At 30.6% G+C, this 27594-nt stretch overlaps 2 protein-coding genes and 2 long non-coding RNA genes across 9 annotated transcripts in view; 3 read left to right on the top strand and 1 right to left on the bottom strand.

Moving 5' to 3' along the window:
* Nucleotides 1-215: 215 nt before the first annotated feature.
* Nucleotides 216-14669, top strand: LOC129914749 (ras-like protein 1). Its single transcript, XM_055994111.1, has 4 exons — nt 216-1432; nt 10164-10304; nt 12268-12383; nt 12455-14669. The coding sequence occupies exons 1-4, from the start codon at nt 1294-1296 to the stop codon at nt 12629-12631; spliced, it is 573 nt and encodes a 190-aa protein (XP_055850086.1). The 5' UTR covers nt 216-1293; the 3' UTR covers nt 12632-14669.
* A 3743-nt stretch (nt 14670-18412) lies between these two features.
* LOC129914751 (uncharacterized) lies at nt 18413-21406 on the top strand. Of its 3 annotated transcripts, none has more exons than XR_008772240.1 (7): nt 18413-18654; nt 18730-19147; nt 19216-19419; nt 19487-19671; nt 19772-19960; nt 20017-20186; nt 20437-21406. It is a non-coding gene; the product is annotated as an uncharacterized LOC129914751 (long non-coding RNA). The 3 variants fall into 3 exon arrangements; XR_008772241.1 differs by lacking the exon at nt 20437-21406 and having other exon boundaries at nt 18415-18654; nt 18730-18746; nt 18799-19147; nt 20017-20419; XR_008772242.1 differs by lacking the exon at nt 20017-20186 and having other exon boundaries at nt 18414-18654.
* LOC129914750 (uncharacterized) lies at nt 21008-22917 on the bottom strand. 3 transcript variants are annotated; one of them, XR_008772239.1, is made up of 6 exons: nt 22716-22917; nt 22192-22663; nt 21957-22138; nt 21553-21896; nt 21213-21501; nt 21008-21142 (listed from the first exon to the last, which is right to left on the bottom strand). It is a non-coding gene; the product is annotated as an uncharacterized LOC129914750 (long non-coding RNA). The 3 variants fall into 3 exon arrangements; XR_008772237.1 differs by having other exon boundaries at nt 21024-21142; nt 21209-21501; nt 22716-22915; XR_008772238.1 differs by having other exon boundaries at nt 21024-21142; nt 21209-21501; nt 21567-21896; nt 22716-22915.
* Nucleotides 22918-25572: 2655 nt separating this feature from the next.
* LOC129914741 (hexosaminidase D) overlaps nt 25573-27594 on the top strand; it is an 81118-nt gene continuing 79096 nt past the window's right edge. Inside the window, exons 1-2 of one of the 2 annotated variants that reach the window (XM_055994093.1) lie at nt 25573-26033; nt 26357-26590. In XM_055994093.1, coding sequence (XP_055850068.1) covers nt 26564-26590 — 27 coding nt within the window. In that variant the 5' untranslated portion in view covers nt 25573-26033; nt 26357-26563. Of the gene's footprint in view, nt 26034-26356; nt 26595-27594 lie in introns of those variants that run through there. The other variant, XM_055994097.1, reaches the window with a different exon arrangement.

The raw sequence follows: 27594 nt of genomic DNA, 5'->3' as shown, positions 1-27594 counted from the left end.
TTAAAATTGCCTAAAAAACTTACTAAAATCAAAGAAAATGAATGTAATCTAATAACCAAAAGTCTATCATACTATGTTTGATGATAAATTTATATACCTGTAGCTCAGTGTAAATCTAATTTTATAAAAACATATATTTTTGTCCTTTTCCCACATACAAAATTAAAACCAAATTCGATATCGAATTTATACTTTTTCTTCGTGTGTATGGCGAAAAAGGCGAAAACGATTTGCTTGTTCTGCTGATAAAAAAAAGAAGGGCGACAGCGACAGACACAAAATAATAAAAAAAAAATTCTTCTCGAGTCTGTTTTTTTATAATCGCAAAAATTGTTGACTGTGATTTTTTTGTTGTTAATTTTTGAACTTTTATTTGAACAAATAAATCCCCTCACACTCACGTCCATTATTACGAACGAACGCATTTCTATTTCTAACAAAAACTAAAAACACATCCAATTTAAAGAATATTGATCCCGTGGAACCGCCCTAAGCCGGATTTTCTTTGGAAAAAAAGCCAGTCTGCGCTGACACAGGATTGACAGACAAGAAAAGAACAAAAAAAAAAAAAAAAAACGGTCTAGCCCCAGGGATTCAACCTCTTTTTCTTTTTAACCCAACAACTGACAAAAAAAAAACAAAGAAAGTTATTTTAACTTTAAAAAAAGGCACAAAAGTATTTTTTATTGATAGATCGCAAAGGGAAGTGTGTGTTGGTGTTTGGTGCTTGCAACAAAGAAGAAAAAGACAAAAAAAAAAAACGCGAATCGGGCGTACCTAAAGTTAAATTTTTCTTCTTTTACAAATATGCGAAAAGTTTGTTAAAAAATTAATTGAATTGAAATCTAGCAAATGATTCACGATCAATCAAATAAAAATGATGTTGGAGTGTAAATTCAAGTGATTTCTCTCGATTTCTTTAGCGACATTTTTTATATATTAAATTAAGACACAAGAAGAAAAAAAGTATTCTTTTCTTGCAAAAAAAAAAAAAAACAAGTTAAATAAGAACTCGGTTGTTTCTTTGAGTTTGCACATTATTCAATTGCACAAAAAAGTAGTGTGTTGTTTTTTGCAAAGTGTTACCTACTTTTTTTTTTTGCTAAAAGAACTAGAATTTCTAGAGTTTGGGTATTGTCTTTTGAAAAAAAAAAAACACACAACACACACCTGACAAAGCCAATATATTTGTTGTTGTTGTTGTGTATCACACAGAGCAGAGAGTACAGTACCTACCTTGATCTTTTTTTTTTCTTTACACCTCTAATTTTGTACAACAAACTCAACTCGAAAATGACCGAATACAAGTTGGTTGTTGTTGGTGCCGGTGGCGTGGGAAAATCAGCACTCACCATTCAATTAATACAAAATCATTTTGTAGACGAATATGATCCAACGATTGAGGACTCTTACAGGAAGCAAGTTGTTATAGGTTTGTATTTTGTTTTAATTGATTTAAATGTGAATTTTTGTTTTTCTTTTGTTTTATTATATTTTGTTTTATCTTTAAATAATAAAAGGGTCTTTTTTTGTTGTAAATATTAGTCATTATTTTAATGTTTTAGGTTGTTTGTTTATTTTAATTTATGAACAAAAATATACAAACACCCACAGAGGGTGGATTCTTCTTCTTCCTTTTTCTCGGCGCTGTTATGATCTCGATGTCGAGGGGATCATAACTATCCCACGTTACTGCTTCACACTAGTGATCCGCTTGTGGGGTTCGCCGGGTTGACCTCAGAAATCGGCGTATTGTTTTGTATTGTTCCATTTCTAAGGCCAACTGAATGCTGGTGTTTTTGCATTTGCTTGTACCAGGAGTTTTTAGGCCTACCTTTCTTTCTATTTCGTGTTGGAACGTTGTATGATATTGCTTTTTTGACGGGGTTCTCAGGATCTCTCCTTTGAACATGGCAATACCAACTGAGTCGGTCGTGTTAAATTTTTTGGAAGATGGTGTTTTTAACATGAAGGCTTCCTCGGATCTTCGTACTTCTAATTCTATCAAGCTTTGTTACTCCTGCTGTCATACGAAGCACCTTCATCTCAGCTGCCGTTAACTTACTCTCATACGTTTTGTACATTGTCCAACATTGTGAACCGTATGTGAGTGCTGGACGCACAACTGCGGTGTAGAGCCTTCCTTTCAGCTTAGGGGGCATTTTTCGATCACAGAAGATAGCAGAATTTTCCCGCCACTTCATCCACCCTACGCTTACGCGATGATTGATATCGTCATCACAAGTACCTTCGTTATTTATCATAGACCCCAGATATTTAAACTTTTCACACTTGGGAAGCACTACACCATTCAAATAAATGTCAGGAATAGGCCTGTGTGGATCAGAAAATGGGCAGCATAGGTATTCTGTCTTTTTCGCGCTTATGCGGTACCCATTACCTTCTAGAAAATCCACCCATACATCAAGTGCTCGTTGCAGGGATATCGGGTCTTCACTTATGATGGCTCCATCGTCAGCAAAGAATAACTGATGCACTTTTGGGTCCGTCACTTTGCCTTCAAGCAGGTAATCAAGAACGGTAATAAAGAGCAGAGGACTAAAGACGCTTCCCTGGTGTACACCTACTGTGATTTCGATCCACAGAGGGTGGATTCTATTGATAAGAAATAATATAATTGCATTGGTCATATTTATATGAGAGCAGTGGCGTATTGGGGGGGGGGGGGGCTCAGGGGGCTCAAGCTCCCCCAAGCCTCCAAAATCATTATATTATTTAGCTGGGGTGGAATCGTGTAAGCTGATTTTTGATAGTTGACTGTCAAATTCAAGAAAATTCGTCTGTGTAAGATGATAGTCAAAAGTGACTATCATATTTTTTTGACTTTTTCAGCTGACACCTATTTAGGTGTCAATTTGATACAATTTAACATTTGCAGCATATTTTTTTCATGGTTTTCGTGGTGCTTTTACTTTGTTTTTGAAAAATGAATATTTTTGTGCCTGTGCAATTATTATAAGCCTACAAAATTAAAATAAAGTAAATGAATATGAAATAGAAAATAGAAGAGTCAGACTTGAGGAACAAATTAAATGCAATTATTATAAGCAGGGATAGGATCTTGTGGACCTAAAAACTTAAAAAAAGGCAAAATAAAACTCCAAAAAAGGTATAAAAAGGCATTTATTGAGAGAAAGAATGAAATATAAAAATTAATTGTAGTAACAAACGCATGCGATTTTCTCTTAAGAGTGCTTTAAAGGAGCTAAAAGATTTCTCTACACCTGTAGAGACGAGTGGAGCCAAATAAAAGCACGCGACATCACCCACTGCAACATTCGCCGAGAACTCTAGATTTGTGTCCCCATTCATTACTCAATTTATTTGTTCAACTCTCTCGAGTCCATTATTTTCCAAAAAAAACTGATTTGTACTTCTCAACAACATCTTTCGCGACTGCCCCTTTCCCTGCTTCCTGCTCCAATCGTATTTTCTTGATTAAAAAAAAATTTTTTTAATGTTGGAGCTTTCTCGGTTCATTTGCATTTCTAAATATAATGACTGGACTGTAGGTAGATCTTTTCACTCGAATTCGTTAGTGTGGGGTAATTAGTGAATCCTTAATATAGATATATTGAGTTTGTAATATATTGAGTAAGTTACCTATTTGTTTGTATATTTGAGTGTTTTGTGTGTAGGCATTACTTTAAAGACGCTAAAAACATAAAAAACACAGGAAAAAGCAAAAAAAGGCAATAACAAGAGAAAAGGCAAAAAAAGGCAATAACGAAAGAAAAGGAAAAAAAAGGCAAAATAAAATACATATATTTGGCACGGGGTGGACGTGAAACGTGTTTGTTTTTAATCTATAATGTCGTACGATTAAGCCAGAAAAAAAGGCAAATTCAACAACATCCTATCCCTGATTATAAGCCTACAAAATTAAAATAAAGTAAATGAATATGAAAAAGAAAATAGAAGAGTCAGACTTGAGGAGCAAATTAAATTATATTTTACCTCCCCTACTCAAAGTAATGTGCAATCTTACCTTTGTACACAAAAAAAAAATAATTTTAAATTAATATTTCGTGTTTTTAATAGACTCGTACAAAATTTTCGAATAACATAATATATTTTTTTTGAGTATATTCAACATTTTTGATCTGCCATCTGAATTGAAAGTTTATACAATATTTTGTGGGATTCTTTTTAAGCGATCCTTTTCGAGTTTTGTTTGCTAGGTAGATATTAAAGTTATAAATTATTATTTTAAGCGTTTTAAAAAATATTAACTTACCTACATACGTTTTTAATAATTGTCTTCTCAATTATTGTAGCGATGGAAGTGAAAAACTGAAACTCTTCATCGGTTATTTGGAAATTTACTGACGTTTGACTGATACCAAGTAAACCAAAATTAAAAATGATCTCAAAACGATCACCTTACACAGATGGAAAATAGTTGACTATCAAATTTGATAGTAAAAAATATGATAGTAAAATATCATTTTAGCCGATTCCACCCCTGATTTCATCATAATATATGTACATGATCAACTAATACCTACTTGTTCGTTAATCTTAGAGATATAGAGGCAGCTCAGATGCTCGAGCCCCCTCCAAATTCTGAAACGGCTGTTTGTGCTTGTTTGAGTAAAAGCCTTAGCTGACGTTGAGAGTTGGGATACATTTTTTTTTTCGGTTTTAGTCCAATTCTTACGCAATCTTATAACACCGTATTTTATCGTCTTTTCTCAAAGATATTGAAAATAGAAATTTTTGATATCTCAAAATCTTAGTGGTCAACATAACTAATATGGTTTCTTTAGTAAATTCCAGTTTGCGCTTCTGATTTGGATTACAAAAGCAACATTTTACGAAAAAATATATATTTCGGATTAAACATCAAAAATAATTTTATTGAAAATTAAGTTTTTGAGACTTTCACGTTCTGCATTTTTGCGCATTCACTTGCCAATAGTTAGGTTAGGTTAGGTAGAAATTGCTGTCAGGAAAACGACTGACCATTTAGTTCACTTATTGGTCCGTTGTGATACCATGATTTTGCAAGGAAATTCCTCACTAGTTAAAGATGTCAGTATTAATTAGTTCACTTGTATCTTCTAAGAAATATTTTTCCATGCATTTTTTACATCTACTGGAAAGGGCAGGACATGAGCAGAGAAGATGTTGGATTGTTTCTTCTTCCTCATCAAGTCAATGTTTGACCATCTTATGTTTGTTGCCTCTAGTTGCCAATAGTGAAATTAGGTGTTCTGCATTTTTTCACTCATTTAGATTTTCAATTCACTTTCGGACGAATTGCGGAACATGGGCGGTTATATTAAAAATAGTGATGAGTATAGCTCAAAAACTAGATGTGATAGGAATAAATCTATAAACTGTTTCGAATTAACGACATGGCAAAGTTCGAACGAAATAAAGTGTTTTTTTTTTTAACCCTTTCGGACCCAGCGTTACTCTCATGTAACATATTTTTAAAAATTCGTAAAAAATATTCCATTAGATATTTTTTTAGGTTTCGATGGCTTAATTGAAAGATAATAATGCCTAGTTACTGAATTATTACAAAAATTTAGTCAAATATCATACCTTTAATTTTTTTTTATCGAAAAAAGAACTCAAATTTACATTTTTTCTTTTTTTTTGCAAAAAAAAAATTTTTTTATATATGGTCATAATTTTGAAAAAAAGATATACAAAAAGTTAATCCAGAAAGTGTTTTGCTTTTTGGCTTAGAAGAAGTAGAATATATTATTGTTCCATAAAAAATTATTTTCTCAGTTGTCCGACTTTTTTTGGTGGTCATAGGCAGTGCATGTTACTTACATGCAACATGAGAGTAACACATTAGTATTGCTATTTATTATTTTGGAAAATAACTTTTTGCTATTCATATTTCTTAGTTGTGATGTTTTTGATACGATAATACTGAAAAAAAATTTTTTAATATTGATTTTCATAGCTTGGGTTCGAAAGGGTTAAAGATTGCTCAACACCTTGCTGTTTGTGTAAAATGTTTGGGATACAATAAACAATAACTTTGAAAAAAAACACTACTTTGAATGTGAAAGGAGAAGACAGTAGTACGAAGCTGTCGAAAGCAGTAAAATGCTACTATACCACTTTCAGTACCGCAGGACAGCGCTTTTCTCTCGATCAAAGATGAATAAAAAAAAGAGAAAACATTTTCGTACATTTACCCTATAAAATTTTGTATAGGGTAAATGAAATCGAAAATTTTCTAGCCCCCTCCAAATTTTTTTCTGGATACGCCACTGTATGAGAGATGATCGGTTTATGATTCTGAGAATTGAAGACTAATTGTTTATTATTTTTTGTAGTTTAAATTATAAATAAAGATGAATAATTATGTAGTTACATATAATAGTTTGTTAAATGGAAAAGTCAAAAACAATAAGATTGTTTAATGTTGACTATTTGCGATTAGGTAAAATGAACAAAGATTTGAATGAATATCTTCTATTATTTGGCAGTCAACTTGTGATATGGATCAAAAAGCATTTTAATAAAATGTAATGTTGGTATATCGTTTAATTAGTTTTCAAATTTGTAAGTACAATCGACTTTCCTCTAAGTCGAATTTTCTAGGGAAACAAAAATTGATTCACGCTGGAGGAATTAATATAATAATTTTTTTTTTTTTCATATCGATGGATGGGGCCAAAATAATACTAAATGACTGTGCTATGTTTCAGAAGAGACGTTTAAAGTTTTTTTGGTTTGACTTTTTTTTCAGTTTTAACCGATCTCGAAGCACTGCAACTAAATCTGAATTTTTAATTTTTTGTAGTATACATTTTATGTATAGGTTATATGTATGTTCATTCATCGTTTTCCAAATTTTATGCACATGTGACAAAAGATGAGGCCTTAATTGATCAGTTGGATTTTTAGTAGATATTCACCCCAATTCTGAACGGAAACTCCCGGCGAATCATGTTCGGCAAAAGGGCTCCCAATCGTAAAATGACCAAAATATTGTTCCTTTTGCGTATAATTAATAATGGAAAAGCGGAGAGAAGCAAAATGTATGTAAGCTTTTTATTGCGAGCCATTTTTCCCAAAACATTTTTCTGGGAGTTTTCATTCAGAATAGGGCTGATTAGAAAAGAAATGATAAGTTTTTTAGCTTTTGCATTTGTTATAATATTTGGATTTATCCTTAATTTTGAGCAATTTACCTGTGAAACCTAACTCATTTTAACAGTCATGATAATTGATGTGGGAGATTTTGTTTGATTGTCTAAATTTGTTTATTTAAAGAATCTGCGAATGATTTCCTTATAATAGTTCCCTGAATACGAAGTGTCAATTAAGAAAAAAATGATTTCATTTACAAGAAATTTTTTAGTTTCTTCTGAATTATATTTTACTTCAAAGAAGAATTTTGAACATTTAGTGATTACCTATCTATTTCATTTGTTTTACTTGCAAGATCAAGAATTTTCCTTAAAAGTATAAAAGAAAACTTAAAAATTAAATCAAGTCTAAAACACAACTACAAAAATATCTTCCAGACACAAACATTTTAACGGTACTTAGCATATGCCAGGAAAACTGGAAAGCATGCTAAGATACATTTAGGATTTAGGTGCCATCTTCTTTTCTTTTGGACACAAAGAAAAATACTAAATGAAATACAAATAATACTATGCCAATATAGTATGAAAGTGTTTAGTAGAAATTTTATTCATAAAAATAGTAGTGAAGTTAATATGATTTTGTTTCGAATAAGTGGAAGCCTATATCTTCATAGCCGATTGTTGGATTCGCATGACAAAAAAAAAACTAATTTGCTATAAATAATTTTTGTTTAAAGATAAAGTTGGCCTTGGCAGGCGATTTTGTAGCAACTATTACCTTCAAATTCAAAAAAATTCAGTGTCCCTTTTTCAAAAGTACCGTTAATAATGATTTTCGAAAATAGTTTTTTTTTTCAGACACCAAACCCCTAATTTTGGCATTCTTTATCATCGAAATGTCATATCTGATTGTTATCTCAACTTTTTTTTGGTACAAATGCATAACTTCATACATATTTATGTTTAGTAAACGATGAAACACTACACTGCCATGATAGAAATTGCGATTAAAGTTGTTCCCACCACAACTGTGTCTGCTTGTATTCAGAATCACATCCTTGATATTCATGTCTCATGTACCTTTGTCGTTTCCAATCTTCGGAAATTAATTTTGTCGCACACAACAATTGATGAGAATTGCTTTTATTTATGTATCAAGGCAATTCTTTTTTATTTTTAACATTTTCTTTAACGTAGATGAAGAGCGTGCATCAAATCTGGTACCTAGTTCTGACTTTTGGCAGAGTTGTTTGTAGCTAAAGCTAGACAAAATTGTCTGCGCTGTTGTTGCACCTTTTATCACCGACGTTTCATTTTGTTTGAACATTAATTCTTATCAAAACTGCAAAATTTTGGGGAAAAAAATAAAAAAATTCTTTTCATCTTATGTGAAATTTTTTTTAAGTGACTTCAAAGCGGATAAAATCCCTTTTTTTTTTTAAACTAAGTATGCACTTCTGTTTTTACATTCCAATGCTTAATTTAACTAGATCATGTGTAATGAAAACATCAAATTGATCTCACCAATCGGGCTCTTAAAACCGGTGAAAACTGAGAACATTCAATTTTCTACTAGAATATGTGTAGACATTTTTTAAACAGTCGAACGTGTGTGTTTTTTTTTTAATCAGAATAAAGAAAACAATGTTGAATTTTAGAAAAGAGAATTTCAGCTCCACCGCGAACTCTGGGCAAGTAATTAACAAACAAAAATGATGAATAAATACAATCAACACTAACGAAATAAATTATGTGTTGGGTTATTATGCGTATAAAAGTATCGGTAAAAACTGTTTAAAAGACAGTTTTTATTTAAACTAGAGTGTGGTTTAACCCAGTATTCATGAAATTTAATATCTATGTATATTAATTTGTTTAGCTTAAAACGAAAGGTTTCATGTCAGTCTTGACAAAAATAATTTCTCTTAACGTTCTTACTTTTCAATATGCTAAGAATATATATATTTGAAAAATAAGTAATATTTGAGCTGATGCAGTTGAAGAAGGAGTAGTGCGACAGCTTACAATAATAAAAGCAAAAGTAAACAGTTTCTTATCTTTTTGTAAATTTCTAAACAAACATCCAATAGGTATAAATGTCGTTTTTTTTAGAACAAATTCTATTTGAAAGTCAACTCTTCTATTTTGTTTAAAGAGCCATTCAAAATGAAAAAAAAAACTTACAAAAGCGTTGACTTTTACACATAACTTTGAGCAAAAATGCATCACTAAAAAAACAAACCATGCAAATATGATCATCATTATAATATATGCATGTACCTACTCGTGATGTCTGTTTAAATAAATCAACTGGGTCATATCCCTTTGATCTGAATTCACTAATTAAGATGAACTCTATACTCCGCCCTTGGCTTAAGATTTTTCTTCCCTTCGTTCTGTCTAACAACTGCTATTTATTATTATTGCCAGCATTTTTATACATATTCTCATTTATATGATTGTTCCTTTCATTTCTTTTTTTTTTCACTACTATTCATTCTAATTCAAAAATTTTATTGGAATCAATTAAAGGCGAGAGATGTGTGCTGCTGAGGCTGACTGGCTTCAGCGGCTGGCTGTCCCATAGAAGAGTTGTTCTTCATCATCAGCCTTTATCATGAATCTTTAGCATATTACTCATCCAACACTCATTTGCTGTTGTTTATTAAACAAATATTTACAAATTGCGAGCATTTTGTTTGTATTTGTATGTGAGCTGTTCCTCTCGGCTGTCCCTTCTATGTATGTGATTTTTTGTTGTTGTTTTGTTTTACTTTTGAGTGTCATCGTCTAAGCTTTTGTTTAATGATGATGAGGAATAAATTAACAGCCAAAAAAAGAAACTAATTATCTTTAATTAATTATTAATCTTATCAGTACACTCGAAAGAAGTTGAAGAAATAATTTATAAAAAAAAAAAAAATTCAGAAGAAAAATTAATTTGAATATAATTGCAAAATCTTGTTTTTATTTATTTATTTTTGAAAAGCAAAACAAAAATGGTAAAAATGCATTTTTGCCTTTTTCAGTATGATTTTGAAATTGTTTCTTTAATATTTCGATAATTTGTTGCAGATGGTGAAACGTGTCTTCTTGATATTTTGGACACCGCTGGTCAAGAAGAATACTCAGCGATGCGGGATCAGTATATGCGAACGGGTGAAGGATTTCTTCTGGTGTTTGCAGTAAACAGTGCCAAATCTTTTGAGGATATAGGTAAGTTTAGCTTAAATTAACAACACAAATTTCTATAAGCGTCTGGAGGTATTTAAGTTCATAAACATAAATAAGGTTTATGAATTTCCCTGAACGAGCTGGAAATCATTTTTATTATGAACTTAGCTATTGCCGTCTGTCTCATTTTGCAGTAGGCATTGATTTTGCTGGCTTTGATGTAACATCTGGCCCGAATCTTAACCACTCTTCCTATAAGACTCGTTTCAGGAAATCCTTTGACTACTTTCCAACTTTTCATACCAAATAGTGCAATAGATGCTCAATAGCATTCAAATCTGGCAACTGGAGGGTATTTGGAGATGGTTTTGAAAGCGGTTGAGCCACTCAGAAAGACCGAGTTGTGCTGAGGGTCGTTACCTTTATAGAAGACAAACGATCCATCTTAGCCTAATTATTCGACACTCTGGTGCAGGTTGTTTTTTAAAATGTCTGAATAAGCATACTCATCCATTGTTCTGCAATGAAGACCAAGCTATAAGTTAGTTATTTTAAATAATTTGGATCAGAGCTATCTTTTTCACTCTACTAAAATACACCACGAATTCTTAAAATACATTACAGTCCCTAATGTACATTTATTCTATGTATTTATTAAATAAAAAGACTCTTCACAAAAAAAAAACACGTTTTTTCGGGCTTGGTAGTTGATATAGCCCCTTAAAGTCATGAACTTTATTTTAAATCGAAATTCCCCTTTATTGTTATTATTAACATGCCCTTACAACTACGAATCACGGCAAAGAGGTTTCAATGAAAAATATGTGATATTATCGTACATACCTAAGACATTATTTTTTTTTAAATTTTCTTATCACAAAAAAAAACCTAATCTTCTTACTCACTCAATTCTATGTTGTGATTTCCAAAAACATAATAATATTTTTTTTTGCACTTAGTTATAATTTTGTGGTTTCTTAAGAGTTCATCTTAAAATTTTATTTATGTTAGAATTGTTTGTAATAAAAATCATAAGCAAAATAGTGTTAAAACTGTTCTTATCTCAAATAAAAATAGAATTTATGTTAATTGCAATCAGTTTTAATTGAAACCGAAGCACGTTTTATTTCTAAAACAATAATGTATCAAAGCTTTGAATAGTGATAAAAACTTTGTGGTTTATAGTTAAGATAACCTCTTTCAAATATGTATTTGAGTTATTGACGTTAAACCTGTTTTACCTACATAAAAAGAGTGTTTTGAATTATATCCTTAGCTCGGAAATTTACCATAGGTGATAGAGATCTATTCATATGCCCAAAAAAAAGTCTTTAGAAAAAGAAGGCTAACACCGGTGTTATCGGCACTCACTTAAACTAATTCTCTAAAAAACCTGTGTATAAGCTGAGTAATAACTTCAGATTCCAGTCGTAATAAAAATATGACTGAATATTGTCCATTATTTAAACTGTTTTTATGCTTACCTACACTTCAGTGTTTCAAAAAGAAACCATTATCCTTTCATGAATAAGAGTTTGTCTGCTTGGGATTAATCTTTATATAAAGAAAAAGATCATAATACTAGTGTGACAGTAAACCACTTTAAAATTCGTGGCTATTTTGCATTTTGACCAGGTTTTTGGGGTTTCTAAGCGAAATAATAAGTAGATTTGTTTCATCAATCTGTTTCGCATCCAAAAGAACTGAACAGAAAGTTTATGTGTTCAATGAGAAAAAAACTTTGCCTTAAACTGTTCTAAAATGTTTTCACATTGTGCTTCATAAAGTTATCCACCACAGTTTAGAAGAAGTTTTTTCTGCTCTTGTCTACTTCAATGAATGAGAATTATCAAGCGTAAGCTATGTATTTTTTTAATTAGATGGAATTATGCTCTTAGTTTTTGTCAAAAGAAGGATATCAAATGAAATCGATAAGTTTCATGAAATGAAACAAATCAAAACTTATTACTTGTTTATGAAAAATTAATTAAAAATTTCTTTACAGGAACATACCGTGAACAGATTAAGCGTGTAAAAGACGCCGAAGAAGTCCCAATGGTACTCGTTGGCAACAAATGCGACTTACAAGCCTGGGCAGTGGACATGAGTCAAGCCAGAGAAGTAAATAAAAATTTAATTTTCCATGCAAAATATAACAAGTATAATTAATTTATGAATCTTGATTATTCCAGGTTGCGAAACAATATGGTATTCCTTTTGTTGAAACATCTGCCAAAACCCGCATGGGTGTCGATGATGCATTTTATACACTGGTGCGCGAGATTCGCAAGGACAAAGAACACCGGGGGAAAAAACATCGCAACAAAAACAAACTCCCCCATCGCAGATTTAAATGCGATCTTCTTTAAAATTAAAAAACAAAAATAAAAAAATAAAAATAAATCATCATTGCAAACAAAATTCAATGCAAAAATCATTTAAAATCAACCTAAATAAAAATAAAGCAGAAAATAAAACCATAGCTACTCACACAACAAAAAAATTACAAACATTAAAAAAAAAAATAAAAAACTTATACAGCATAAAGAAAATTATTCTTTTACTAAATAATAAAACAAAAAAAAGTTATAAAATCATTTTGTTTAATGTTTTCTCTGAAACTTAAACTTTGTCAAAAACATTAAAAAAAAAAAACAAAATCATTTTATCTTTTTTAATTATAAGAACGAAATTTTTTTTATTTTATATTTTTAATCTGCAAAGAGATTTATTTTTTATGTATAAAACAAATAAAAACAAAAAACAATTCGCACAGGTAAACAAAAACGCATAGACTCTTCTTCTAATATTTTGTTATTGTTTCAGTTGAATTTATTTTTGGAAAACTATAATGTTATGTATACATTTTTTTTTTTGAAAAATAAAGTATAATAAATGTATTTGTATAATTGTATAAATATAGAATATTTTTACAATTGTAAACGATAAATTTTTAAATTAAACAACAAGATATCATTGAAAACTAAAATAATATGAAAGATTAAACACAAATTGTGAACGAATTATAACTTATGTTATGATTTATTTTTTTTATTTAGCAAAATAATAAATTTTGAAAAAAAAAACTTGGTTTGACATCCATTAAAAGAAAACTCTTAAAAAAAATTTAGAACTAAATTTTGAGATTGAACATAACATAGTATAAATTCATCTTTTGTCGAATGTCGAAATAGTAAACTTTAAATTTTTTAGCTTTGACAAATTCATCATTACTCCATTTAAAAATAAAATGCAAACATTTCCATGTATAGAGTTAAATATCCAAACAAACAAATGAAAATGTTTTGATTTCTGTATTTATAGCTGTGTTCCTTTGGCTTAAAGTATCTACTGCTAAGTACTTCTGGTTGTATTCAACTCCGTTTCTTCTATAGAAAAAATGACTTTGAATGGATTCAGAAATACATACTAAAAAGTACTTTGCTTAGCCCAAAGAAACACAGCCTATGTATATATTTCTGCAAATTTTGACACGTTGCAAACATTTTTTTTTTAATTGTAAGGAAAAGTTAGATTTTATGTTCAGAAAGTAAAATTTCCAAAACATCTTATCAAAATAATTAACTTATTTATTCCCAAAACAATTAAAAACCTAAATTGATATTTAAGTCAATTATTCTCCAACGCAGTCTCATAAGAAGTATCCTGAAACAAAAATTAAGCCACTTTCCAAAAAAAACATCAAATCAAAGTCGTTGATCGAATAATCATGTTGATTATAGAGTTGACGAAAGTAACATGAAAAAACATCTTTCAATTTAATTTTCGGAGCAAATGACTTGAAAAAAGGCATATTAGTCCTTTAAAAAGATGAAAGAATAAAAAAAATATCTTTTACTTTAAAAAATGGTCTATACATGAAAAGTTCTGACATTTTGTTTTTAATTTTAGTTTGATTAGAAAAAAAGAATTTAATTTAAATGTATACACGGCTTATATATAGTAATATAATCATCTAAAGACTAAACGGAAATGGAGTCAATGAAAAAACCTTCAAATTCATTTAATGATTATAATAATTCAACTCCACTTTAGTTTTTCCAAATTGTATGACAACATGATGGAAACTCAATTAAAAATAAAAACAAAACAACTTTATCTCTATCTTAAGTAAACTTCGCACAAATTACGCCCAAGATAGTATTATTTAAAAATAAAACACTTAAACAACTATGGCACTTCAGTCCGTTTAGGATTATAAACGGCAACACAGGTGACTTGTGGTAAGCAGCGTGGATCCCATTCTATCAAAGTCAAAGACTGGGTTTCAATTTCCCATTTTTAAAATAACATGTTTGTTCAGTATATTAAAAAAAAAAACACTGCTGATGGAGTAGGGTTCGATCCTACAACCTTTCTACTGGAAATCGATTAAGTGATCTCAAAGTTCACACGCGAGTACTCTTCCACTCTGCCACTACTAGGGCCTTAACAAAAAAAAAATAGTATTAATAGTACAATTAGTTTCTGTTTTCTTGATTTAAAGTTACATATTTTCTCCATGGTGCAACAATTATGAGAAAATATAATTACGAAAATTGTGCTTTGCGTATGAGAAAAAAAAAAACAAAAAAAGACTATTAATTATAATCGCAAGAACTATAAATGTATTTTTTATGTAATCACATTTTTATATACATATATATGTATATATTTATTTTAAATATATATGTATTCGTATAATTTATAAAAAAAAATAAAAATAAATAAACTAGCTTTTTAACATTTTTTGCTATTCAAAAATAAAAACAAAATAAAACAATAACAACGCCATAACTAAAAAAAAGGAAATACAAAAATGAAAATAAATCATAAACTGTTTGTTTCTATCTTAAAAAAAAAAATAAAACAATATTTTTTTCTAATAGCTCATAATGGATGATAAAGTATTTATATTTAATGTAAAATGTATTTCATAATAATAATAAAATTAATTAAAAAAGTTTTCTTTTCATTTTTTTTATATATGAATAGTATACATTTCTATGTAAAATTATGCTCTAACAGCTTTTAATATTCCCTTTTTATTTTTTTCATTTTTTTTTATTTGTTTAAGAGTTTTTATGTTCTTTATTTCTGCTACATTTTTTATACGATTCTTTTTTCATAAAGTGCATGGAAATAATAAATTATTATTATTAAACAATTGAAAAAATAAATAAAACAAAAAAAAAAAAAACATTTTAAAAAATAATCTAATTGATGCGATTTTTTGCATACTATGTTATTAAATCTAATTAAAAATAAAAACAAAAACGAAAAATATTATGGTATAACTTAAAATACAAGTTGTTTTGCTTGGGATATTTTGTTTCAAACGAACTCGAATTTGTTTAACGCCTATGTAATGTACTCGAATAACAACAAATTTTCTATTCTATTTTCTACCGGCAACCAGCACGTATCAGGTTTCGAAAAAGAGAGAGAAAAAAAAACAAACGATTGGAGAAGTCTCCCGATTTTGGACAAAATCAAGAGCGACTTAGAAACAGCAAAAAGGGACAGTTGCATAACACTGGCCAACAATTTTCAACTTTTTAAATTTTTTCAGAAAGATTTATATGTATTTAATTTTATACATTTTAGGCTCAGTAATCTCAAAAATCATATTGGTTTCTTTCTAGCAGCTCTAGTTTTTTAAATATTTAATTTTTCATAATTTTTTGAAAAAGAATCAATGCATTTGGTGTTATAGTCACAAATTCATTTTATAAATTGATGAAATTTCATTTTACTGAACATTAAAATTTATAAAATGGATTTGTGAATAAAATTTAACACCAAATGCATTGATTCTTTTTGAAAAAAAAAAAAAAAAAATAGTTAAAATAAGCTTTCAACTTATTTCATCAATATTTTGCTCAAAATAGCTAAACAAAATTTTTACTGATGGATTTTACTGATAGCTATAACAGAGCCCTTACTAACTTAAAAATCAGTCCGCTTTTTTGCTAAGGCCCAATTTATTGACTCTCCATTTAACTTAAATCGCCATTAAAAAAGGGAATTTTAAAATTAAAAACCAAATTCGTTTAATTCAGTCTCTTTTAAAAACATTTTTGAAGTTTGGCATCATTTACTAATTGATCATTAAATTTAAAAGTCGTTTTAGTTAAAACACCAAATTCGACCTTTTAAGAGGGATTTTTAGAGCAAATGGAGGTTTTAGGTCCAATTTATTCACACTCCATTAAATTTAAAGTCGCCATTAAAAAAGGGAAATTTTAAAATTTGTATGCGATTTGACAGTTTTATAATTTTTAATGGAGCCTTTAAAAATAATGGAGAGTGAATAAATTGGGCCTTAGACAGGGTTTCTATTTATTCACTCTCCATTAGCGTCAAATATCATTTCATTTATTATTTTATTAAAAAAAGTTTCAGTGTCAGTTGACAATTAAAAATAAATAAAATATGCATAAATATGGAAATATTGAGATGGTGAAAAAGTGTTCAGTCAATATCATAAAGGCTTGGCCACACCGGAGGGTATGCGGTAGCGGTACGGGTAGAGGTAACGGTACTTGTATGAAAAAAATTCCAAACTGACATATCAACGTTCAGATGTGGAACTTTTTTCATACAAATATCGTTACCGCTACCCGTACCGGTACCGCATACCCTCCGGTGTGGCCAAGCCTTAAGACCAACGTTTGGTAATTGTAATTGGTAAAAGTACCTACCCCAAATTATTCTAAAACTTTATTTTAAATTTTGTGATGTGATTTTAATGGAGCTAAAGCTGTTCAATAGGGTAAATCTTCTATGCACTTGCAAATATGCGAATCTATTGAAGATTATATTGGTATTATCATGCGAGCCGTTGCTAACTAAGAATTGGTTTATATTCAAAATAATGCCATAAAGGTAATATTATTTTAAATAACTGCGAGTCGAGGCTCTATTAAGGGAAGGTATGCGGGTTAAACAAACGAAAATTCACTTATTATAATTAGTCAATTTTCGTTAACATGTACGTGGGCAATTGTCACATATGTATACTATATCAACTGCTTCACCTCCAAAAAACACGGTTATCGTGCTGCAAAATACATATTTTCAGTTTATGCTCAGCCTTGTCATAAGTTCTATTCGTGATATTGTATATCGTAACACCGTCTGTGGGTTTTTGCCTGGCGTTTTAGCTGCAAAATACTTAAGGGCCATCATTTTTGAGTTTTTATATTGTTTATCCTTCAAATCTTCAAATTTAAATATATTTTATTTGACAAAAATGTAGCTTTTGACAGTTTAATTTTTCAAAAAATAAAAAAATCCCTGGGATATTTTTAATGGAGTTTTAAATTTAAAGTTTCCATTAAAAGTTAAGACTTTAAGGTCCAATTTATTCACTCTCCATTATATTTAAAGGCCCCATTAAAAATAAAAAATCTGTCAAATCACATACAAATTTTAAAATTTCCCGTTTTTAATGGAGACTTTAAATTTAATGGAGTGTGAATAAATTGGGCCTAAGGCCCAATTTATTCACACTCCATTAAATTTAAAGTCTCCATTAAAAAAGGGAAATTTTAAAATGTGTATGCGATTTGACAGTTTTATAATTTGTAATGGAGCCTTTAAATATAATGGAGAGTGAATAAATTGGGCCTAAGCCTGGTACGCTGCTCGCGCTAAATTTTAGCTCCCATACAAATTATCGAAAATTTTTAGCCGAGATAAAATGGATCCCATACAAGTTATCGATAACTTGTATGGGAATTTTATCTCAGCTAAAATTTAGCGCGAGCAGCGTACCAGGCTTTAACTAAAGCAGAGTGAATTAAATGAATTTTTAATGATGGAAACTTAAAGACGTCAATAGATTAACAAAGCTTTTAACTAAAACGACAAATTTAAAAATTTAATGGAGGCTCAATAAATTGGCCCTAAGTAACTTACTAAAATATGGCTTTAGCATTAACTTAACCGTTTAAAATTTTGCGCTAATGTTGTTTTCAGAATCTTAGTAAGAAAGGATTAAATTAAATGATAAAGTAAGAAATGATAAACAACGGTCTGGAAAATGTTTGCATGTTTGGCAGCTTAGAGGATATAATATATGGAGTGCTTGTTCCTATACCTAATACACTGTAACGCCATATGCATGGATAGGGGTCGCTGCTGACGCTGATTATCTTTCATCTCTTTCTTTCTTCGTTTTTCAATGCGAGTCCGGTACCGCACCTGTCAAGTGTCAATCGTGATTCGTAGTATTTTTTCTGTATTGTTTGCTTTGAATTTGTTTCTTGAAAGCTTTAAATTTCCAATTCTCCTGCATTATTAAAAATAGTTTAAACAATTTAACCAATCTGTTAATTGAAACAATATACATTCCTATGAAATATGGATGGACCAAAACCACGAAGAGGTAAACCTTATCGCTGCAAAATGATTTTCAAAACAATATAATTTTTTTCATCTTCAATTTTGTTTCCTTTTTCAGATTATATCTAGCCTTCGGTAAAAATAACTTTAATAATCCAAACTTAATATATAAACTCTACGATCATAGATCCCATCGAAGAACCTTAACGATGAATTTGATGATACAATTTTGAAAGCGGCGAATATGGAACCACTTCCATCTCCACTCGTGGTGGCCTCTCTTAACTTGCGCAGTATTTGCCAACAGTTTACCCAGATAGTTATGGTCGAAAGAGTCCAACATTGTTGGGAGATAAGGAGAAAAGTCCCCCAACAACTGATTGGGAAGATCCTATAACTGAAACATCTACATTCATTGGCTGCGTTTGGCTTGTTCTTGCGACTACCTTCCCATTCAGATGTTTTGCTTCGTCATAAACTGAGAGCGCAATGTTTATTGAGATTTGTCTTGGGTGTCACTGGAGATGGTGAAGGCAGTAAGGATTTATTTTTAGTGATGGTGAATTTATTAAAAAAGATTTTGCTAATCATATTATTTTTTTAGATGACATTTATAGCTTATCACTCCCAACATCACTTCCAACATTACCGTTTGAAGTATTTCGACAACTTTTAGATAGTTCAGCACTCAATAGATGATGGTATGCTATTAAGAAGAATGATTGTAGAAGTTGGCGCCATGCTTTTTGTACATGATATTTTCACATGTTAATCTCAAAATTATCAAATAAATGGACCACAGCCAGAGGTTAGATTTAATTGTTTCGAATATCTACACATCTACAAGTAGGTACTAAAAAAAAATATTTTTCTAGACTGCTGCTGGTGTAAAAACTTCGATGAATAGCATAGATGATTCCGGCGTTATCATATCTGACGATAATAGTCATATGCTAAAAGCACTGGATTTGGAACAGGATCTACTCAACAATCTTGGAATGTCGAAAAAGCTTTGTTACGTCAAAAAAGTAAAGAAGAACATGTAACACTGCTTTTACAGGTATTCCACAGACTTTTGTTTTTATTTTGATTCTAAACATCTTTAAAATGCATTTAAAAATTCGGTTGAAAGTATGTTTAATGTTGCATATTTTTCGTAGGTTCTTGTATCAATTCAGTCTCTAATTCTGGTTCCTGAACCATACTTCAATGAGCCAGACTTTGAAAGAAATCGAGGTACTCCAAGTGGGACACATTCATCTCGAGAGTATAATAGCAACATTTACAAGGCGTGTGTTCGTTGGGCTATGCTTGAACAAATTCGAAATCCAAGTCCATGTTTCAAAGTGGTAATTACTTTTTAGACTAATTTGAAAGTAGAAAAAAAGCTTAGCAATTTTTCCAGGTCATTCATACACACTTTTGGTTAAAACTATTTGTCAAGTTTTGCATCAATGTTTGAGTAGGCCTGGTACGCAGATCGAGCTAAATTTTAGCCGAGATAAAATTTCCATACAAGTTATCGAAAATTTTTATGGGATTCATTTTAGCTCGGCTAAAATTATTCGATAATTTGTATGTATGCTAAAATTTATCTAGAGCTGCGTACCTGGCTATAAGGAGCACTATCTAAGCTGATAAGTCTTATATAATTAACTTAACTATAGTGTTTTTCTAAATGGCTCATTGAAGGGTATCCGTATCATCTTCAAATGATTAAAAATTTTTTTTTTCTAAAATTATATCATTGTAGCAAAAATTTAAAAAACAAATACATAACTATATTACATAACTTTAACAAAAAATCTTTGTTCTTTTAACATAGGCCTTAAAATGTTCCATATCGAGATAATGAAAAAGTGTTGCCTGCTTTTTATTTCCCGGATTGCATATGGCGATTTAATTGCGCCATCTCGAATAATGCCAGGTCGTACACAAACTTGTGCCAACATGAAAACAAACAATTAAAACAAGCCTTCAGATAACGATAAATCTCAACGCAAAGTTTACCTGAAGCGTGTGAAAGTTCTAGAAGACACCAATGAGATGCAACAAAAATTCAATGACTTTATGCAGGGTTTTCATATAATTGAGCTTGAGTTAGCTGAGTCTATAAATTTATTTACCGCAAAAAAAACCTGGAAGAATAAATCGAATTTGTCTTTATATTTTGTTTATTTGTCGATAAAATAAAATTCAAATAGCAAACTCATACAAATATTTGTTTTTGTTAAAACTTCATGTAATGAATAGCACAAGCACTTCATATTTTATATGATCTAAGCTTCCAATATCTTAGAGAACAATATTTATTTTGAAATAAACATTTTTTGACTATAAAATATGGCTTTTTGAGACTGCAAGCTGCATAACATTTTTTGTTTTTTTTTTCACGCCCAATAATGGAATCCCAGCAAATAAACTGCGTCTTTCAAATCTCGATTCAGATAGAACAAGCAGTAATGCTCTAATTACAGTCAAATTACGTAGCAAGAATCGAGGATGCCATATAAATTTGAATAAACGATTGTCTATTAAAACGAAACAAAATGTATGTTAATGGTTTGTATTAAAATTGAGATCAAAAATAAACTCACCTACCACACAACAATAAAGAAAAGTACTCCCACGGCAACTTCAACCTTTAATTTAATAAGAACGAGAACCATTCCGCACCATCCAAGTTGTATAAATAAATTTATTTAAAACAAAAACTGTTGCTTGAAATTAGTTATAATACAAAGCCTTGCACTGTTCTTTTTGGAGCAAATGCCCGCCCCACACACGGATATCCACTCCTGTGAAAAATTGCTTGCCATAAGCATGTCCCGTCTCAATAACCTTGAATGTGCGATGCCAAACTCATCTTATTTGGTGTAGGAAAATGTTGCTGCAAACAAAAAGGAACGTTAGTAGATTTTTTCCAATTCTATAAACTTACTTGTACACTCATACTCGAAACTCGGCCACCAAATTGCAATTTTGGTGGTGGACACGACCACGCATTTGATATGTTCAAGTCAAATTCTTGAACATAAGTCTTTGTTGAAATCAGTTCGCTTTATTTAATTATTTTCCTTCACGTGGTGGCTTTAATCATTGTCGATATTTGCATATCCATAAGTTTCTTAATACATCGCTGGCGGGCAACTGTAACAAACCTCCAACGGCAGATAAGTATGTTTGTGTTCCTGTCATACTTCCAGACATGGCAAATGTGCATAGGGATGCTTCATGCAACAACAGTGCAATCCACAGCTTGAGCATTATAAAGCTGAAAGAAAACTAAAATGAAAAAAAAAAAAAATATTTAAACAAAATAATTAGAAACAAACGAAAACTTACATTACGATTGCTTTTGGTCGTCGCGTGACGTTGCACATGATGTGATCTCGAACTTGAGACATTTGATTTCTTTAGTGAGCTTGACTTGCTGTGAATCGATGAGTGTTTTGCGCTGTTCATTGATGCCTCTGATATCGAGCACTTCACACATGAAATCAATAACTGGAATGTCGTTGCAGAAACTAAAAGAACAAATATTTAGTTAACAAATTAAGTAATAAATTATCTAACTTACCAGCAATATTTAACATCTTTTTCCGTTGAGATGATTGTACACTTTTATGAAAACCAAACCAAATTTCACGACCACCGCAAATGGTAGTAACCATCTGGAGAACTAAAAAAACTCCTTCCAACTGGCGTAGTCATTCTTGGAAGATGTACCATATATCTTACTATATGCATGAACCATAGTCTCTATGATTTCACGGTTAACCTTATGCCAACATTTATCTGGTTGTATATTGATATAAATATTGAACAATGGGCTGTCCCTCACGAACCAAAGTCGCACGACAACCGTCGCGTCGTAGCATATAAATACTGGCAGTATTTGCAATAGGTATATCACTATTTTTTTGAAGACTGGATACATTTCAATGTGGAAGTATTAAAGTGCAATTAACACATCATTTGATTTTTATTCCTCGAATTTTATTTCCCAAAAAGAGGTCTGTTGTTTCTTTTTTTCGTGATAAGCTAGAAAACTACAAACAAATTTATGTTTTTCTTATATTTTTTGTTTTTGTTTCTCCTTACCTGAATGGTAATTAATTTTCAGCTTTGTCTTTTGGAAATTTTGCAGCATATCCCATCATTTAGTTTTTTTTATTCCGAAACACAAATAAACACGCTTGTTGATGACAGCCATCAAATGAAATAAAATGGAGGCATGTACGCATCGAAAAACTGCGAAACTAGAGCCCCCTATAAAAGCTTTACGGAACTAACAGCACAAGCACTCCATATATTATATCCTCTAAGTTTGGCAGTGAAATATTTTTGAGAATTTCAAATTTTTCTTTTAATAAGGGTCTTGATAGAATAAGAATAATAAGAAAGGTAGGCCTAAAAACTCCTGGTACAAGCAAATGCAAAAACACCAGCATTCAGTTGGCCTCAGAAACGGAACAATACAAAACCGGGAGGCTTGCCGCCGATTTCTGAGGTCAACCCGGCGAACCCCACAGGCGGATCACTAGTGTGAAGCAGTAACGTGGGAAGGTTATGATCCCCTCGACATCGAGATCATAACAGCGCCGAGAAAAAGGAAGAAGAAGAAGGGTCTTGATAGAATAGAGAGCAAATAAAATGCTGCAAATACTGATATGGATGGTGTTCATTCGTCTCTGAAGATGAAGAAAGATGGATGGAAATAATTAATTTTAAATGGTTTTTTTTTAAGCGGTAATACAACTTCTTTTACATTTTTTAAAATTTTAAAAATAACATCTCAGTTTTTCAGTCACACCGAAAGGGGATGCGTTAGCGGTACGGGTAATTGTATGAAATAAATTCCAAACTGGAACATCAATATTCAGGTGTGGAGTTTTTTTCATACAAGTACCCGCACTGTTACCCTTACCACTTCCACAGACTTTCCCGTATGCTTGATGGCGGTTTGGCGGTTGTTCCACGTTTTTTTTCAGTCGGTTTTTTTTTCTTGCAAAAGCCTGGTACGCTGCTAAAATTTTTCGATAATTTGTATGGGAGCTAAAATTTAGCGCGAGCAGCGTACCAGGCTTTTGTAAATTTCCCACTTTTTCACTTTTTAGGTCATTGTAGTGATGGCTTAAGGCCTGGTAGGGGAGAAGGGGATACATTTGACACTTAGTTTTTAAAGGTCTGTATTTTCGAAAACTGTTAATGTTTTCAAATGTTTTGTTTTGTATTTGATTTATTGACTATTCAAGATTATACTAACAGTAATTTTTTTTTGTTTTACAACACTACAACATTTAAAAAAATTATGTTTCTTTTGACTTTAAAAGGGGTACATTTGACAATGGTGGATTAAACCCCACATCGTGTGCATTACATTTTTAAAACTATCCGCGGATCTTACTCGTCTATTATTTAATTAGAAAAAAAAATAAGTTTTTGGTTTTAAACAATCTAGGTACTAAACAATATAACGAAAAAAATAAATCAAAAAATTTATTTTCTAAAAAGAAGAAGAAAAAACAAAAAACCATAAAATATTTCAAAAAATCTCTCCATTTAAATCTTAATCAAACTTTATCGATGTCGATTTACTTTTAAATAATTTATTAAATAAATAATTCCCCAAAATCAACGTAAAAATGTGCCCAAATTGCAAAAGTCAAAGGTGCCCCGAAGGAGCTTCATAACTGTTTTTCTTTTTTTTCAATAACTAATACTATTTTTTTTACAAAGCTGGTTTTAATTTACTTAACTTTAAGCATAGTGCTATCAAAATATTGATTCAGCATTGAAAAAACTTTTAATTAGGTTCAGAAATCGCTTACATACCGGTGGTCAACAATAAGATCAGAAATACAGAAAACACGAAAACACGTGGTACTCCGCGAAAAGTTAATGAAAGACTGCGAAATTTCGCAAAATTTCTTTAAATCAAACTAAGCTTCTTTCTTCATCCAAACTATTGTTAATTAAGGGCACGATCATACCGAAAAACGCAAAGTCAAATGTGCCCCGGTGTCAAATGTAGCCCCGCTTACCCTACGCTGATAGCGCTAAATTTTAGCCAAGATAAAATTTCCATACAAGTTATCGATAATTTGTATGAAACTCATTTTATCCCTGCTAAAATTTTTCGATAATTTGTATCGGAGCTAAAATTTAGCGCGAGCAGGCTTAACTTCCAAAAAAGCAGTAGGTAAGTATTTTAAGAGAATTAATTGATCAGTCTTTTTAAAATAGGCTTAAAATAATTTCGTCTATGGTTTTGAATGAAAATTATTTTGGCAGCACTGGTGATGAGTGTGATTACCAGGGTTCGGACTTCAGTTTCAAAATTTCGAAGCAAATTTGAAAAAAAAAGTGAAGTAGATCCAAAATTTCGGAAGTAGATTTCAAAATTAAACTTTCAGAACATTTATTTACAAAAATTTATTATAAAAAAATTATTTTTCAACAAAATTATTTTTCTTTACTTTTTTTTATTATGATCTTTTCCAAAAAACCTTTCTCATCTAGTGGTTGTAACGGTGCTTTGGGGTCAAACGGTTAATTCAACATAATCTAACAAATTTTTGATCAGGAATTCTTCAAAATCAGTCAAAATTACTTTGATAAACTTTATTTATATCTTGAATTCGAAGAAAAATTTACTTCCATTTATCTTTTGAGATTTCAGTTGAGCTTTATTTTTCAATGCCTCGACCAGATTTAAAATTGAAGTTAAATCCCTTTCTCTAAATTTATTATTTGAAAAATATTTTTCAATCAAGAAATAGAAGTAGATCCTTAAAAAGAGAAGTAGGGAAGTAGATTTTATTTTTTTCCCAAAATCGAAGTAAATCTACTTCGATCGAAGTAAAGTCCGAACCCTGGTGATTACATAACGTTATAACGTAACACAACGTAATCTACTTTTGTTATGTTATGCCATAATTACGCCGGATTGCGTTTGTTTTGGTTGGAGAATTTTATCACTATCCTCCGGCAAACAGTGCATTCACCCTTTTAAAAATATTATTATTTATTGCAAAATAAACGATAACAAATAACCGATTTCAACTTCCATACCAAAATATACATAATTTTTCACAAATCCAATCATTAAAATTATAAATGCAATGATTAAAAATCTACCTTAAACTTCCATTTCACAATCCTAGTCTCAGAACATCTATGGAAAACAAAAAAATCAATAAAGCTATTTGAAATTAAGAAAAAAAAGTATATCACACAGAAAAACTTGTTGAAACGCCCATTTATCAAAATCATATTTTATTTTTCTTATTAAATAACAACAAATTAAAAAATTAATAAATCAAATGTTTCAAATTCGGTGGAACACCTCAAACAATAATGATAACAGAAAATCTATCACAATCAAGTGATAAAAAGGACTCCAATCAAAGTGATAAGGTGAATCAAAATCAACCCAGTCCCATTTCATTTACCGATACAATTGTTAGCCATCAAACGCCAGTTCTATTCTCAACTAATCGCGGATTGTTTTTGCGAAAGACCAATAAAAGTTGTTCAGCTTCCGTTGTTGCCGCCGCTGTCTCCGCCGCCGGTAGTACAAGCAGCAATTCTAGGAATAGAAGCGGAGCGTATGATTTGAGTTTCTGTGATCTGGAACGATGGGTATGGTTAAAAGGAGGAAGAGGAAGAATTATATTTGATAACCTTTTAACACGAACATTATACTAATTTGGGGTTTATTTTTTCTTACTTTTTTTCAGAGTACAAATCGTGCGAATAGTGTTTGCTTGAACGACACAATCAATTCTCAAACTTATTCATTAAACAATCAAAATAGGCCATCTGTTAGATTTTCGACGGTGGAGCGTAACATCAGCGAAAACTACGACCAAGAAAGTGCTTTTAATTGAGTTTATAACCTCTAGTATTACTTTCGATTTTTTTTACAAAACACGAACGGGTTTTTGATGTTCATTCGAAGGATAATCAAATATGTAAGTATGTAAAAGTGAATTTGTTCTTATTACACTTAAGTTAGGACAAAATATGAATGTATTAGGACAGCCCATCAATGCTTCCCAAAAAGGATATGTGCGTTTAAGAGTTAATATGTACCTGTTTGATAATATTCCTTAGTCCATTAGTCTATGGATAATGGTCTTGATTCATACTCATTCAATAAAATTAAAGTTAAAAAATTAAAAGACGAAAGCGTCTAAAATCATAAACAAATTATTTAATTTTAATTTTAAAGAAAACAAGATTATTCTATGAAAATCTAAGAACGAACAATAAAAGTAAAATTCACAGTAATGAAATGAAATATCAAAGGTTACTACGATAGTTAATTTAAATAGAGTGTTTCGAATACATTGATAAATAGATATTGATTTGAAACTGAGTGAAATGAAAATTTTAAATAGTTGAGTAAATTAATGATAATAGAATGATTAGCTGCTACAAGTCTTTGCAAAAGATGTTTTAAAGTTTGTTATTTTCCCTTTGAAATCATGCAAGTTCAATAGAAAGTCCTCATTATAATAAAGTTCCAGCTACGAGAATCGCTAAAGAAAGAGCCGTTAATATACAGGGTGTCCCAAAAGTTAACGTCGAAACCAAAACGGTAGATAGGGAAGGTGGTGACAGTTATCAGAAAAATAATTAAAAAAATCGCAGCCATATATTTTGTGAGTTATGGGCATTTGAGTAAAAGTCGAAAAAATAGTCACCCTGTGACGGTTTTTTATGTGCCGTGACTACAAATCTTAATTTTTCTCATTTTTTTCTTTTGTTACGGAACCTTGAATAACCCTGCTACCAAATGCATTCAAAAATGTTTACTCAGCTGCATCAGTTTTAAAGAAAATATTACTTTTTTGCCCAACTAAGTACTAAAAAATTTTACATGACTCTAATTCAAATGAACCGTAGTGTTAAAAAAAAAATGCACTACGATGTTTCGGCAAGTTACCTTAAAAGTTGGTGTGTTCAATTCTCT

The sequence above is a fragment of the Episyrphus balteatus genome, chromosome 3 (assembly GCF_945859705.1).
Source record: "Episyrphus balteatus chromosome 3, idEpiBalt1.1, whole genome shotgun sequence".
NCBI classification, from domain to species: domain Eukaryota; kingdom Metazoa; phylum Arthropoda; class Insecta; order Diptera; family Syrphidae; genus Episyrphus; species Episyrphus balteatus.
Note: the sequence above shows the minus strand (reverse complement) of the source record. Positions and strands in the feature narration are given on the sequence as shown.

What these genes read in the sequence shown, in the direction of transcription:
- LOC129914749 (XM_055994111.1), top strand. Translation starts at nt 1,294, where the DNA reads ATGACCGAATACAAGTTGGTTGTTGTTGGTGCCGGTGGCGTGGGAAAA. An exon ending in CAGGAAGCAAGTTGTTATAG is followed by an intron (nt 1,433 to 10,163) that starts GTTTGTATTTTG and finishes AATTTGTTGCAG; the next exon opens with ATGGTGAAACGTGTCTTCTT. An exon ending in ACATGAGTCAAGCCAGAGAA is followed by an intron (nt 12,384 to 12,454) that starts GTAAATAAAAAT and finishes TGATTATTCCAG; the next exon opens with GTTGCGAAACAATATGGTAT.